Raw genomic sequence first — 14,910 nt, 5'->3', positions numbered from 1 at the left:
GAAATCTCGAAATGGAAATAAAGCAGAGGAGTTTACTGGCTATCCACGGTGTAATTCTCCTCTGGAAGCATGCAGTCAATTCCCATTTAGGCTAATTACACTTAAGGAGCCCTTTCCTATAACTAATGAACAATAGGCATAACCTGTTATTACATAACCATAGGCACACACATTAATACACTGTCGAATGGCACTACCCTGTGAAAATGCTTCCTCCACAAAATTCACTGGAGATTTTAGCAACATTTGCTGTAATTACCACTAGCATGGTTTCTAATTCATTTAATTTTCTTTTCTATCTAAACTGAACATATAAGTGTGTTCTAAGAGATTGAATAAATAAATTTTTAATTATAAAATGCTGCTATATCATAAATTATTTATAATAACCAACAATGTGTAGTACATATTTAGGTATGAATCCATTAGGAAGATGAAGTAATATATATATCAGTCCTAAAATAATGTCCTAATTTGTCCTGTGTTTATGAATGGGGAAACCTGTGATTAAAGGAATTACAGGTTTATAAAAGCCTTGGATTGACAGTGGGTAAAGCATGTGGCACACTTGGCACTTAGGAATTCTGTTGTCATCTATGGCAAAGGAGAAGACCCTTTTTTGTCCTTTATTGGTTTCAGCAGTTTGTGAAATCACACAATCGGAACGGTACAGATATACAGACCTCCAGGGAGGGAGCAGCAAGATGCTCACAGTCCTCATTGGCAAAATCTCTGGTTATTATTAATATCTTAAAAAAAAAAAATCTCCTTTGTAATCTGTCAGTTCACTTTCAGGTAGTTTTGAGGAATTTTGTCAATTGTTTTCCTATTAGCGATAGCAGACTTCAGAAATTTCCATGGCAAGTTCCAGGCATTCCCCAGTCTCATGGCAGGACTCTAAAAGGCTGCAATCAATGTCACAGTCACAGTTGCAGTCGTTGTTGCCGTGGTCTTCGTCAGAGGTCTGGTAATATCTATTGGATGGACAACAGGTGTCTGTCAGCCAATGTTCACAGGTATCAGGCAGCATTACAAGAAAGTCCCAAAATTGGCAGAACAAGCAGGCCAGGATAAGAGTTGCACATTCATCTAAGAGAGAGGAAAAGCAGGGAGACATGAGAACAAGGGCATGTTGGATTACCCAGGTTTAGGCTTGTGTGGCTACACAGAAATGAGATGCAAAAGAGCACACAGGGTGGGCTAACAATACATTGATGATAACTACTTCCATAAAGACAAATGAACAGTTTATTTTCTATGATATTTGTGTCTGGAAAAACAACAGCTGCATGAAAATAATTTGAATGGAAACATTCTATGACAGTGAAGTTAAGAGGAATAAGCACTTTGAACCAAATTTATGGTTGGACTTGATGATCTTAAAGGTCGTTTTCAACCTAAATGATTCCATGATTCTATACTCTTTAAGTGTTTGGGCTGTAAGCTTCAGGCATCAGGGATGCTCTGAGCGGGGTTTGCAGCCTTGCAGGAGTTTGGAAATGCTGCTGGTTGGTGATGCCGCATGTTCTGCCTGACCAACTGTCCTGGTTTCAGCTGGGATAGAGTTAATTTTAGCTGGTACAATGCTGTGTTTTGGTTTTAGGATGAGAAAAATGTTGATATAGCACACTGATTTTTTTAGTTGTTGCTAAGCAGAGTTTATACCAAGTCAAGGACTTTTCAGCTTTGCATGCCCAGGCAGCAAGGAGGCTGGAGAGGCACAAGAAGCTGGGAGGGGGCACAACTGACTCCAACTGGCCAGAGGGATGTTCCAGTCCATATGGCATCATGCTCAGTATATAAATTAGGGAGAAAATGACCAGGAGTTGCTGCTCAGGAACTGACTGGACATCGGTCGGCGAGTGGTGAGCAACTGCCATATGTATCACTTGCTTTGTATATTCTAATTCTTTTTTCATTATTATTTTTCTTCCTTTTCTGTCCCATTAAACTGTATAATGAGCTCTCTCACTTGTACCCTTCTAATTCCCCCATTCTGCAGCAGGGCAGTGAATGAGCTGCTGTGTGGGGCTGAGTTGCAGCCTGGGACAAAACCATGACACCAGCACATGTGACACTGGAGTTTATTTTCATGTTCACAGGAATTTGCACTAAAAATGCTTAATGACTAGCCAAGGACAGGGAGGTAGAGCAGGTCTGGAGAAGAACATTCACAGAGGGCAGCGTGATCATCAAGTCTCAGCCCAGGGTCCTTCTACCTCCCCACCAAAATGGGGTTCTCACCTTTTCATTCACAAATGTCAATTTTTCAAAGGAGGAAAAAATTTGGAAAACAGGTCATCTAGCTAGTGTGTCTGTAGCTAGTGAATATTCCTGAAAACTTGGTCACCATGAGTAAAAGCTTTGTGTTTTGTTTGTTCCCTTCAAAAATCAACGAATTGACTCCCCACTGCTCAGCCTCCAGCATCTGGGAAGGCTGCTCGGGTGCAGCAGGTGTGAGATTCCGACTGTGTGAATCCAGTTGGAGCGCAAAGACCCAGACCTTTCCTTTTTTTTTTTTTTCTTTTTTTTCCCCCCTTCTTGTTTTTGGAAGGGAAAAATGCCTTCAACAATATGAATGTCTTTTCATTGGTTCTTTCGGGAAAGCATATGGTTATAACCACATTTCTTGCCCTAGGATGACTAACTGTGAACTCATTCAACTGCATTGGTTCTGTTGTGGCATTTTCTCTCTCACGTAACATTAAGTTCACTGCCAGGAAGTTTCCGGAATTATGCTCTTTTTTTTTTTTTTTTAAAAAAAAAAAAGCTTTCTTGCTGAAAAACAAAATTTAAAAAAATCCAGCTTCTTTATTTAAAAAAATAAGCAGTTAAGACAGGTAGCAAGAATAAATAGCATATGATTGAACTTCTTTTTGAGTGTCATATCATCACCAATGTTATCAATTTTAATACTTATTTAAATATGTCAAGATCTATTTATGTTCAGACAAGCACAACTAACTTCTAAGTCAGTTCTGTCGAATAAGAATGACTAGATTTCGGTGATACTTGGTAAATTCATGCTTATGTTTTTTTTCAAACTAAATGAACTGAAATAATTATAAAATTGAAACATTTAATAAGATGACACCGCTGCATTTAATTGTATGAAATTTACACTGTAGAAAATGTAATGATTTTATTCAGCAGTCTTTGGTGTAATTAAGACTATTCTTTTTAGTTCTTTATGTTTATGAAATTTCCTTCCTATACATAGATGTGAGAGACAGAATTCAAAATTATGTATTAATTAAGGATTTTTAATTTTTTTTTTCCCTCTCCAAAGATCTGTTTTCTAATAACAGGTTTTTTCCCTTGAATGTGTTAACCATAATGGTGCTTATGTAATCTGGAGAGAATAGATATGATTCTTAGGGCTTCATCCACGAAAGAGAGCACAAAAAAAGCACAAAATTTTAATAATAAAGTAATGTTTCAGCACAGACTCTGTGATGTGCAGTAAAGATGCTTTTAAATTCCCATCAGAGCACACACCATGAACTGTGATAATGGATGTAACACATTTCGAAAAACCTGCATGTGTGAGGCTTTTTGGTCCTGTTTTAAGTGGGGTAATGTATATAAATAATAGATATTAGCAATTAAACATCCATTCCTATGCATTCATTTATATATTTGAAAATAAATTAGCCACAAACTACATAAAAGAAGATGTAATCTCCTGTTTTCCCCTCTGTTTTCCCTGCTGTTTGCCAAACAGCGTTACTGCATTTATCTCAGTGAGAACAATGACCTCAGCTCTCATTCTCTACATTAGTAGATTAATTAGCACAAAAGAAGAATTTCTAATAATTTTTCTAGCATGCCTCATCTCTAATTTTTCCTGCTCTTGTTTGGTGGCATCTGCTTATAGAGATGATGCTCTGAACAGCCATGGTCCAACGCTCACTGAAGCCACACTGGCCACACTTAGTGACACTAATGTGGATCTGCTCCTCCCTGAGTGCACAGAACAACATAATCATCAATTTCCTCATCTATTCCTCTGCTTTCAGGGGTTCTCCATGCACCACAAAACAGGATTTGGCCTCATGTATGTAGAATAAACAGTAAGTTGTCAGAGTAGAGTGAGCTGAGTATGCAGTGACAACCACAAATCTGGCTTCCTTTGGTTTTCTTGGCTTCCATCCAGCCCTTAACATTATTAATTGAGCACAGATTGGAGGGTTTTTTTGTTGTTAATTTCCTTCACTTTTAGCTTTCTTAAGGAGTATGAAATCTGTTATTTGCATCACATGGTACACACCTGTGTGCCAGTAATGGTTGAGATAGTCAGCAAACTCAGAAAATTGGGAGTGCCTGGACTAGAGGACAAGTCCCCTAAATAAAATAAATACTTCAGATCCTTCATTAAAATTAAGTACATTCTAATAGATGTATCAGATACATCCCTTTTATACAGGATCAATGATAAAATAAAGATGTTAATGATTTCTGGAGAGCATGGCATTTTTTGTGCTGATCTATATTTCGACATTCTTAATTTAGGAATTGTTAAATGATATACAGGATATAACACACTAATCCATTATTGCAAAAGGCACACATAAAAAAACTTCTAAAATACTTCACAGAGCCTTTTTTCACATCCACTGGAGTAATCAGAAATAGCATTTATTTGATACTGATGCTGGTACCTCTGTGCAAACCCTCATTACTGAAGTACAAATGCTCCGTGGCACAATAAGCTCTACACTCCTCTCGTATGACTTTAATATCACTGACAATTTAAGATCATCTTCTAGAGAATCTCATCTACCACACAAATGTCTGCAGGGCAACTTAATATTGCTTTTGGCGATGTTCTTGAACCTCCCGTTCAACATGTAATTTCAAGTCGGATACACATAGTTCTTTTGCAATGGGCATTATTTAGAAATCAAATGTGATCTGTTTTATAAAACGTACCGTCACTGTCCCTCTGATGTACTGATGCGTCATCTTCAATGTAAGTGAATTCTCTGCATTTCTCCAGGGAAGCAATGGATGATCTGCTCGCATCTGACAATTTCTTCTCATTTTTGGTGCCCTTTGATGAAGCGTCTGTGATGCTGAATTCTGCGACAGAACTCATAACAATACCTTTCATAGGCTTTTCATCTGTGTGTTTTTCATTTGTAAGCTGGTTGTCTGGTGGGATTAGGAAAAAAAAATAGACTGTGATACCAAGACAGAGATCTGAAAGAATAACATATGCAGAATTTCCAAACCTACAGTTGTTTACTTCCAAGGCGTAACCCTTTTTACCTAATGATTTCAGTCTCCTTACAGGGATCTATTCTTAGTATAGGTATTTGTGAACTTGCCTTCTAAGGTTTTGTCTTAAACCCAGTGGACTTAGAGGCTAAGTAATAATTTACTTCCACTGGGTGGGATTGGATTTTGAGAGAGAACAGAACTATTGCCTCAGTTATCATCTATTTTGAGTATCCTATCCTAACTTCAATTTGTGATATAAAAGAATGTAAAACAATTAACTTGTTATTTTTCAACAGCAACTCTCTTTCCCTAAATTTACAGCCAACAATGTACACATAGGGGGTATCTTGATGCAGATGTGCCAGCTCACCATGGCTCATAATCTTGTAGAAAAGAAAGCCAGATGGTCTCTGTTTAACATCCAGATTCCTTATTTCATAACTTCATCCCCACTTGTGATGTTGGCCTGGAAGTCAGCTAGGAGATGGGATACTTCACATGCTGTCAGCGTGCCAGAGAGGCAGCTCAAAAACCAGAGGGAGAGCTTAATTTTAAGCCCCAACTAGGGGAAAGGTTAAGAAGAGTTCTGAGTTCAATTTATTCTTGAAGAACTTCTCAGGCACAGATAAACATGGGTTGATATATAGTTTCACTCACTCTCTGAAGTGATCAAGAGGCCAAGAAACACAGTCATTCTCTCTATGGCGGGGATGATAAAACCTCATCAGTTCTTATCTACAGCTGATTAACTCCTGCACCTCACATCAAGCACAGCGTCACTTCTTATCTTACTTAAATCTTGTGATATGCTTGCTCTTGAGCTACATACAGAAAATCAATCTTTACAAACAACTCAGTTTTGCAAATACTACTTTCTGAGAGGAACAGTAAGTGCTCTAAAGTGGTTAGTTTGCACTTGACTGCAAGGACCCCGAAGAGAGACCCTGCATATCTCTTGTTTTTCAGATACCTTTGACCTCTGACATATAGTGAAGAAAAGCCAAGGAAAGGCTGGCAGAGAGTGAAACCTTGATGAGACTGCAGTTGTTCCACCAGTATCCTTGCAGCCAAGAGGAGGAAATGTGGATGGAATGGATGAATTACAAGGTAAGTGAAAAACCACTGGGCCCATAAGGCTTGAAGTGGGGACAAGCAAGGATTTGAGGTCTAAGTGGTGCCTCGAGCAAGTCCAGTGAAGGCCACTGAAGATGTGAAGAGGCTGGAAGCACTTCTGTATGAGCAGAGGATGAGGGAACTGGGCTTTGTTGTCCTGGAGAAGAGAAGGCAAAGAACGGTGCTGGATGCTGTGTTCTACTTCATAGCCAGGGTAATGGAGAAGCCAGACCTCAGCTCCTCCCAGCAGTGAACAGAGGCAAAAGGACAAGAGGCCACTGTCGCAAGCTGCAGCAAGGGCAATTAGGATTGCACAGGGAACAAATTCCTCGTCATAGGAGGTGTAAAGCACCAGAGCAGTCCTCAGAAAAGATAGGGAAGCGTGTAGAGCTCAGCTGGGCATGGACCCCAGCAACCTACTCTTACTGCAGTTAATACTGGTTTGTGGCACAAGCAGATGAGCTGACTTCTAGAAACCCCTTCTGAACTCGTTCTTCTGGGATTTCTATGATTCTATTCATGCATAGAATGAGTGAGCAATTCATTTAAATTTCTGCTCAGTGTCTCATTGTAAATTTCATGCCATTTTAGGTCATTTTTACGTGGTGAAATATGTAGAAAGGTAAAGGTTAGTAGAGTAAGACCTCGGGAGAGGATATGCAGAAATACTAAGCTATCATTTTAATTTTCATTTTACATTTAAATCACTGCTTTAAAATTGTGTGTTGGCAGATGTATTGGCTTGATTTTGAACTTGTAATAATGACGTCCACTATGAAGAAAATGTGGAATTACCCTGTCCTGGAGAGCTTACAGGTTGGCCTTAGACAGGGAGAGAACGATGGGATGGAGAGAAATAGAGGAAAAGAGACAGTAAAACAGCAATGGCACAGAGAGGAGTCTCAGAAACCCATAACTGTCGGGTTTTATGAGTGTTATGATGAAGGAAAGCCACAGGTAAGACTTAGGAAGGGCAGGAGAGATGGTGGCTCCACTGGGTGTGACCCAGCAGTGCAAAGCATAGCACTTCTCCCCTGCAGGCTGTGCCCTCGGTCGTAGGAAACCAGCATGCCAGGCTGTGCATATCTGGTTTTGCCCATCTGTGGTGATTTGTTGATGGTTTTCCCACCAGAGAAAATAAATATAGCTCTCTTTTTTTCCCCCCTCTGTCTTCTTGGCCAGCCTCTTCAGTCCAAAATGTGAAAACTCATGCATTTTGGATGTACTTACATGTGCAGTAATCACTATTTTCCAGTGTTTATAAATCAGTGACACACCACAAGTTTTCCTGCACTTTCATTCAATAACAAACCATCTCCAGGAAAAGTTGTGCTAATTGAAGCAGCAGAGCTCTAGAGGAAGCAATGTCCTGCTTTTGCATTGGATTTATTGGATAATAATTGATTTGTGAGTCCAAAAGACACATGCCCCACCTGCTATTCAGGTGCCAATCTTACACATGGATCCTGTTTGTCCAGACTGAGAGCTACACACAAGCTGAGCCATTGAGCACACACAGATCAGATCCAAAGGCATAGGCAAGAATGACTATAATTTTCCACTTTCATAATTGGCCCAAAAATCCAAACTAGATATGTTTTACTTCACAATATATCTGTTGACTTCCCCAGTTCTGCAACAACACAATGGTCCATGGAATGCATTTAAGCATTCAACAAGCGAGACAGAAAAAAAATCAGACAGAAGTAATCAGTAAATGCCAGACTAACATTTACTGTATCCACCGACTTCTACTATTCATACTTCGAGTCAATTTTTATTCTTGAAGTGCTGTTGAAGAGAAATCAAAACCAGAAATAGAAAGACATAGACATAACCTGACTTTTTCAATACAGCACCATCAAACAAAAGGATAACAAAAGCTGTCACTCAAGGACTCTTCTGTTTGTTAAAGCATACTACATCTTGGAAAATACAGTACATTTTAGTGTCAGACTCTTAGTTTGAAAAGCTCCCTTTCAGTAATGTTATACTTGTCTTGTACAGCTAGATCAAGTCTTCATGCAATCACCGTAACAAGCAACTTGCTATGACAAGTGAGATCCTTGCTTCCAGAAAACACTGCGGGAGAGGCTAAAGCACTGTACAATTATAGGTCTCCATTTCATTTGTATGCAATTACCTTCAGTTCAGCTGTGGGTCCATCTACATTATGTCTTTTATCAATTTAATGTTTGCACAAAGTGTCTGAAGAAATAAAGATTATGCTAGACCAGCATAAAAAAAAAACGTGGTTAGCACTTTTTTCCCCCCCCCCATTATAGTTTGTTGCTGGATGGAACAGTAGTAGATTGAGAGTTTGGAACAAATAAGTGCAGCAAAATAAACTTCAAAAATATATACAACTGATATTATTTATTATTACTGCTAATTGAGAATATAAAATATTAAATTACAATGAAAGATGGGCAGAGGGTCAAGCTTTGCTGCTTCTTTTATGAGCTTGTGTTCAGCTTCAGCTGTCTGCAAATTTCTGTGTTTTTAACATGTAGAAATCAACCACTGAAGTGAATTTAAAAGAAAAATAAATGCATCACGATGAAGAAATCTCAGACTATTCAGTGTTAGACTGTTAGGCAGAGGCAGCTAAAGGTACACCCCCACAATGTGCCATTTTTAAATAGTATCATGAAGTAGCAACTTTCTTCCTCATATGGGGAAGCTGGGACTCGCCTTGGCTCTTGCAGTAGAAGACTGGGGTTGTTCACCCATGTTTGTATTAAAGATATAGTCTCAATACTCACCAGTGTCTAAATTCATGAAAGCACAAAGTAAATCACTTATTTTCCACTGAAGCCAGTCCCATATCCCTCTGGTTAACAGGGAGGAGCAGTGATACCAAGACTGGCATTTGCAGGAGGTCCCCTGACTTCTATTTTTCTTCATAGGCTTTGGACACAAACCAGTGTCTTGCAGTCCTGGAGAACAGGAGGCTGGGGTTTCCTAGCATGCATTTGAAATTAGATTTTCTATAGAGACATATAAAGAGTCTGGTTTTGATAAGGGATGGGGGGAATAAGGGGTGCTCTGTTCTGCTGGATAGGGACTGTAGCAATGTGTCTAATCCAAATAGCTCTTGGAGAAACTGGTTAGGGGGAGATGCCACTGAAAGAGAAAGAGAATTGATCTGTCACCATCGTGGGGCTCCTCCATATCTTACAAGCAAAGGACAAGGGAGCCTGTGGCTCTACTGGCCAGTGGGATTTGCTCCTAATTCACCCTGGCAGTGGCCCTTTGCCTCACACCTCTGTGGCAAGGAGTCCCAAGGGTTAATGCTAAACTGTGTGGAAAACTCTAGCAGTTTAGGACATGCAGCTTTTTAATTTCACCATGAGGCATCTTGGTGTATCAGTGCAGCAGAAGAACCAACGGAATGCCTTCCTGCTCCCCCTGCCATTTGTTATCCCATGCACTGCTGTCACTACCTGTCTGTTTAATATACCACATGCTCATCACTGGAAGAGCTGTGTGCCATGTCCACTCAGTCCCGAGATGAAGCAGGCAGAGCTACATCAGACCTGATGGATGATAACTTGTAAGTATAATGGCTTGATCTGAACTCACTGGGTTTGAAAAGACTCATAGTAAAATGAAACCCAAACCTCAGGTTTCGATGGGCACGTTTAAAAAAAGAAAAAGTAGAAAGAAAAACAAAATACTTTTTCTTGCTAGTTTAAAGGACATAATTGTCTTCCAGCAGCAATGGTAGGGAATGCCAGGGGTATCTCTGCACAATGTGACACATGCACGGGGCCAGCAGCTTACCTGGATGGTCCTCGCTGCTCGGCGTCACCCCAGGGAGTGCCAGGAGAGGCAGGGAGCTGGTACGGCTGTCTTGGGGGGAGAAAAAAAACAAGATTGCAGAGGGATAAATGTAAGTAAATGTGTTTTGGCACAGCTATCATCCTCAGCCATCTAGTGACAGTCATTGACTTTGGGAGTTGGTGCTTTGAAGTCAAACAGAAGCTAGTGTGCTTCCTTGCAGGGGGAGATTACATGGGATGGTGCATTGTTTCTGTTATCTTCTGTGTCATTTCTGGAAAGGAAGCCAAATTAAAACAAATTGCTAAGAGAGAAAGCTTCATCTGAAAAGAGGTGAAGAGGATCACCAGCAAACACAACAGTTCAGGTAGGAATAGAAAATTTGAGTGCTGGGAGGTATGCGATGAAATGTGGGGCATTATCCACACCCAAACACCACAGAAGCCTTACACGAGATTCCAAAATCATCAGCAAATGAGGAGAGAGGAAATTTCAGCCCATGCTCCAACCTCCATGACTTAGCAGTCTTGGTGGACAAGATGCCCAAGGTCCCCATGGTGGCAAGCCCAGGTGCCCACATGGGTGCTGAGCTCCTCCACCTGGGCTGCCCTTGCCACACCACGCACTCCATGCCTAGGGCTTGGAGGCTTAAACCTTCTCTCCTTATCTCTGCAAGTGTCAGGGAGGCAAAATAGGAGAGGGTGTGGGACTACCCCTACAGTGAGTGCAGCAGATGGAGCAAACTCCATGGGAACTGCTCTCATCCACGTGGGAGAGGCCAGAGGGACAGCGGGCGCCACAGCCGCCCCGCAGTGAGCTGCTCCAGACCAATACATCACGGGTGCTTTCATAACTCCGTGCCCATTACACTTTGCTGAGCTCAGGCATAAGGATGCAGGGGATTTAGAGACTGTTTATTTTTGTCATAAGGAAACAGGAAATAGTACACAAGGCTATAAATATATCTTGGGCTTCATATGACATCATGAACTCGTGCAAGTGCTTTGCTTCTGATTTACGATGATGGACTGGTAATTCACAGGAGCTTTGGGTTTACTTTATTTTGCTGTTGCAGTAACAAAGCTAATGGTGCAATCCCGGGAGGGGGTATTTTATCAATAGTGAATTTTTGACCTCATTGCATACGTTTTAACTTCATGAATTAGTGACCCAGCTAACTGTAAAGCCTTCTATAGGCTTATTATAAATCTATCACAGGACTGGCAAAAACTTTTGGCCCAGATCCTAAGCTCTGACAGGCATGTGTTGATGGACTGCATAGCAAGCACTTCCACTAATATTTCTCACTAATTATACCATATATTAAGAAAAAATGAATGAAGCCAATGTTTATATGCAGTTTTAACTGCTTTTCATATAAAAAAGCAACACAATCCCTAATAAATTTTCACCTTCAACATTTCTATTCATTATAATTTTTACCATGATGAATGAAGTTAGAACTGGAGAGGGAGGGGGTTCATCTTGAAATCTGTTCAGTGAATGACTGAATTTACTTCCCTTCCCCAACTTGTGTCGAGGAAGGAGGGAACAGATGGACACAGGAAGAAGAGGGAGGCGAGTGCAGAACGAAGGAGATGGGTGAGGAACAGATGGAGTTGGGGGAAAGTGGAGAGGAGAGTCAGCAAGGATGGTAGGAAAGTTTTCCACTTGACCTTGAGTTGAAGTGAAGATCTGCATACAGCATGGGACAGCTAGATTTTTGGGATGCATCCTTTTTTCTCTCTGTGGCACTTATGCTGCAAAGATTTTTGGGCCATCCCAGCAGCCCAGTCCATCCCAGGAGACCTGCAGAGCCAGGACTTAAATTTTTTCAAGGGGTCATTTGCAGAAAGGCCCCTGCACTGTGTTGGAGTTCCATAACGGTAATGGCAGGGGAGAAGTGTGTGTAAAGAGGACTCAAAATGAGTTGGGATGTCATAAGTCTCCCAGGCATCCCAGATGCCAGAAATTGGAGCTTATGGCTTTGAAAAGGTATCCTACACCCAGTTTGTTAGGATCCAATGGCCAAAGTACCGAGTAATTTATGATTTTACCTGCCTAAAGTAAGGCATTCGAGATGGCCTGATTTTCAGAATATGCTGAGCATCTGCGTTTTGAGGTGTATTGAATTATATATCCCAAATCACTAGTAAGTCCTGGAAAATCTTGATTATATTCTTAATTCTATTAAATTGCCTGCATATACTCCGTTGGTTCTGGCTTTGCTAGCTGAAGAATGGAAGAGGTGAAAGTTAAATATTGGCCATGTGTGTCATTCCCTTTGAAGAAAATGGGAGCCATGTGCACTCACCTAACAGCAATGTTTGGCCCCAACTATGATTTCACAGCTGGGCCCTAACTTCAGGAATGCCAAAGCACTAAATGACTCAATTGGAGTAATCTGATCAATGCTGTATTTTTGCTGTGGATTTAAATTGCACACACAGCAAGAGCAGAGTTAGTTTTCTTCTCTCTCAAAATCACTTTTCTCTGCAGATTTGATAGCATAAATATGAAGTATTGCTCTCATCACACAACTAAGTGAAATGGCAGAAAACGTATGTCAAATAAAATGCACAACATTACGTCCTTTTTAGTTTTTGGAGGCTGTTTAAGAAAACGGCTTCATTAATTTTGACTGAATAAAAGGTTCCTTTAAGGGATTTCAATAAGTGACATGAAAAATGTTAATACGAATGATCAAGACAATGGAGGTTAAAACTGTTTTGAAAATATGTTTCTTTTATAGATCTCAGCTGTTGGAAGAGTTACAGAATAAATATACGGTAGTGCTGACATTCAGTGCTGTTTCATCTTAGCGAAAGAGTTTTTAATAAAGAAAATTCTTTCCAAGGAATGCTTTCTGCAGCCAGTCTTCAAAAAGAGGTTTTCTCCCCTCCTAGTTTAATAAAAATTAAAGTAATTTATGTCATATTGATATGTCGATATGTTTTTCAATAAACTTTTTCACAGAGATTTTTTTTTTAAATTCTCTTCACTTTAAAAATTATAATTATATGTCTTCCTCCCACTTTGAAAATGGCACAAGGTGCTCATTTGCAGAGCTCTACTGTTCAAATCTTCCCTGAGAATAGAAATGTCATGACTCAGTTAACAATGCTTTATTATTCACATTGATCTTTTTTTATAGTGTTCTTTATCTCAAAAACATTGTAAATCAGATATCTTCCTCCCACTCTTTTGTTCATTTGCAAATTTTTATTATTCTAGTTTAAAAAAGCAATGGAGTGTCAAGAGTCAGTGTATATTGTTTATGTTCTTTTTGCTTTAAAATTACTTTTAACTATAAAAAGTAAGATGTATAGCAGGGGGGAAAAAAGCTGGATTTAAGGATGCTTAAAAAAGAATTGAAGGGATCAGTGTGAATTTTATACTGTTCGCTTACACCTTGGAGTTGTAACGACTTTGCAAGAAGGGGGACCAAGCACTTTATGGAAAGGGTTTTATGTGCTAATTCAAAAGTCCCTATTGCATCAGACACCATCATCCACATCGAACACTGGACGTAATTCACCCCTTAAATGAACACAAGAGCAAAATTCACAGCTGGTTTTGCCACGTGTTCCCTGGGTGGTTTACAGGCGCCTGCCCAGGGCCCTGCACTCCCATTGCTCCCTGTCAGAGCCTGGCGTCAGGTCCTCGGGAGCCCTTGGCTGATAAACACCAAGATGAATCATGGAATTCTCACAGGAACCTCACAGCTTTGGTATCAAGTGTTAGCTGCAGCAGAAACATAACCTCAGCTGGGCACAGGCAAGGCAGTCCCTGAAACCCATGGGCGCAGGATACAGCCGTGCATCCTCCGGGAGAGCCACACTGGGGACCCCAGGCCTTGTTTCTAGATTGGATCTCCCAAATTCTCCTTCAGCCACTGTTTTCTTTCCCTATCATGTTTTCCTTTAGGTCTGTATTTCTGTCCTGACTGTTGTGACTGTATGAAATGGCTTCCATGAAATAAATCCATTACAGGAATTGGGGTTAGTCCAAAGAGCAGCAGGATCCGGTGGTATTTCACATGCTACTTGTTGTTAGATCATTTTTTTTTCTTTTGCCTGTTTTAAATTTTCTGATCAGAACATTCTGGCACCCCGTTGTTATTCCAGCAGCTCTTTAAAGAGATCCTACTCTCTGGGAGTCTCTGAGAGGGAGTGGTTATTCCTGAAGTTTTCTTTAAGCTCCAGATTGGATTTTTTTGATCTTATGGAATCAGAGTATTTTGGGTTAGAAGGGACCTGAAAGACCATTTAGTTCCAACCACCCACCATGGGCAGGAACACCTTCCACTAGATCAGGTTGCTCCAAACCCCATCCAACCTGGCCCTTGAACATTTCCAGAGATGGGGAGGATCTTGTATGTGGTGTGGTGGCCCTATCATATTAAACAGCTATAAAAAGTTTTGTAAAGGAAACTAAAGTCTGCTTTCCATATTCTTTTGTTTCTTCTTTTTGTTTCAATGCTGCACTCTGCAGATATTTTGTTAAAAGGGATAATTAAAAACCTCAGAGTAGATAAGTCTCAAACTGAACCTGAACTGAAAACACACAGTCCTGTCCTTCCCTCTTCAAGTGGAGGCTTTGGTTTTACTAATGTCACCCCAGACACCATAGGGCCATGCCAGTCCTTGTTCCCTCCTTGGGCTGCAGGGATTTGGGATGCACAGCACCACACAGAGCCCTCAAGGCTGCAAGGACACCCTGCACTGGGTGCTGGGACAAGTCCATGCCAGAGCTCATGGGCAAGTGTTTGTTTTGCAGGGTTAACTCAAA

General features: G+C 40.5%; 1 protein-coding gene across 1 annotated transcript in view; it reads right to left on the bottom strand.

Moving 5' to 3' along the window:
- Nucleotides 1–463: 463 nt before the first annotated feature.
- The window catches only part of MDFIC2 (MyoD family inhibitor domain containing 2), a 44,289-nt gene continuing 29,842 nt past the window's right edge, over nt 464–14,910 (bottom strand). The window contains 3 exon segments of the mRNA XM_039388380.1: nt 464–1,089; nt 4,933–5,154; nt 10,123–10,191. Of these exon segments, the coding sequence (XP_039244314.1) occupies nt 830–1,089; nt 4,933–5,154; nt 10,123–10,191 (551 nt within the window). The 3' untranslated portion in view covers nt 464–829.

The sequence above is a fragment of the Pipra filicauda genome, unplaced genomic scaffold (genome assembly GCF_003945595.2).
Source record: "Pipra filicauda isolate LSUMZ 115617 unplaced genomic scaffold, ASM394559v2 scaffold63_size3267554_pilon, whole genome shotgun sequence".
Taxonomy (NCBI): Eukaryota; Metazoa; Chordata; class Aves; order Passeriformes; family Pipridae; genus Pipra; species Pipra filicauda.
This window is presented reverse-complemented; position numbering and strand designations above follow the sequence as displayed.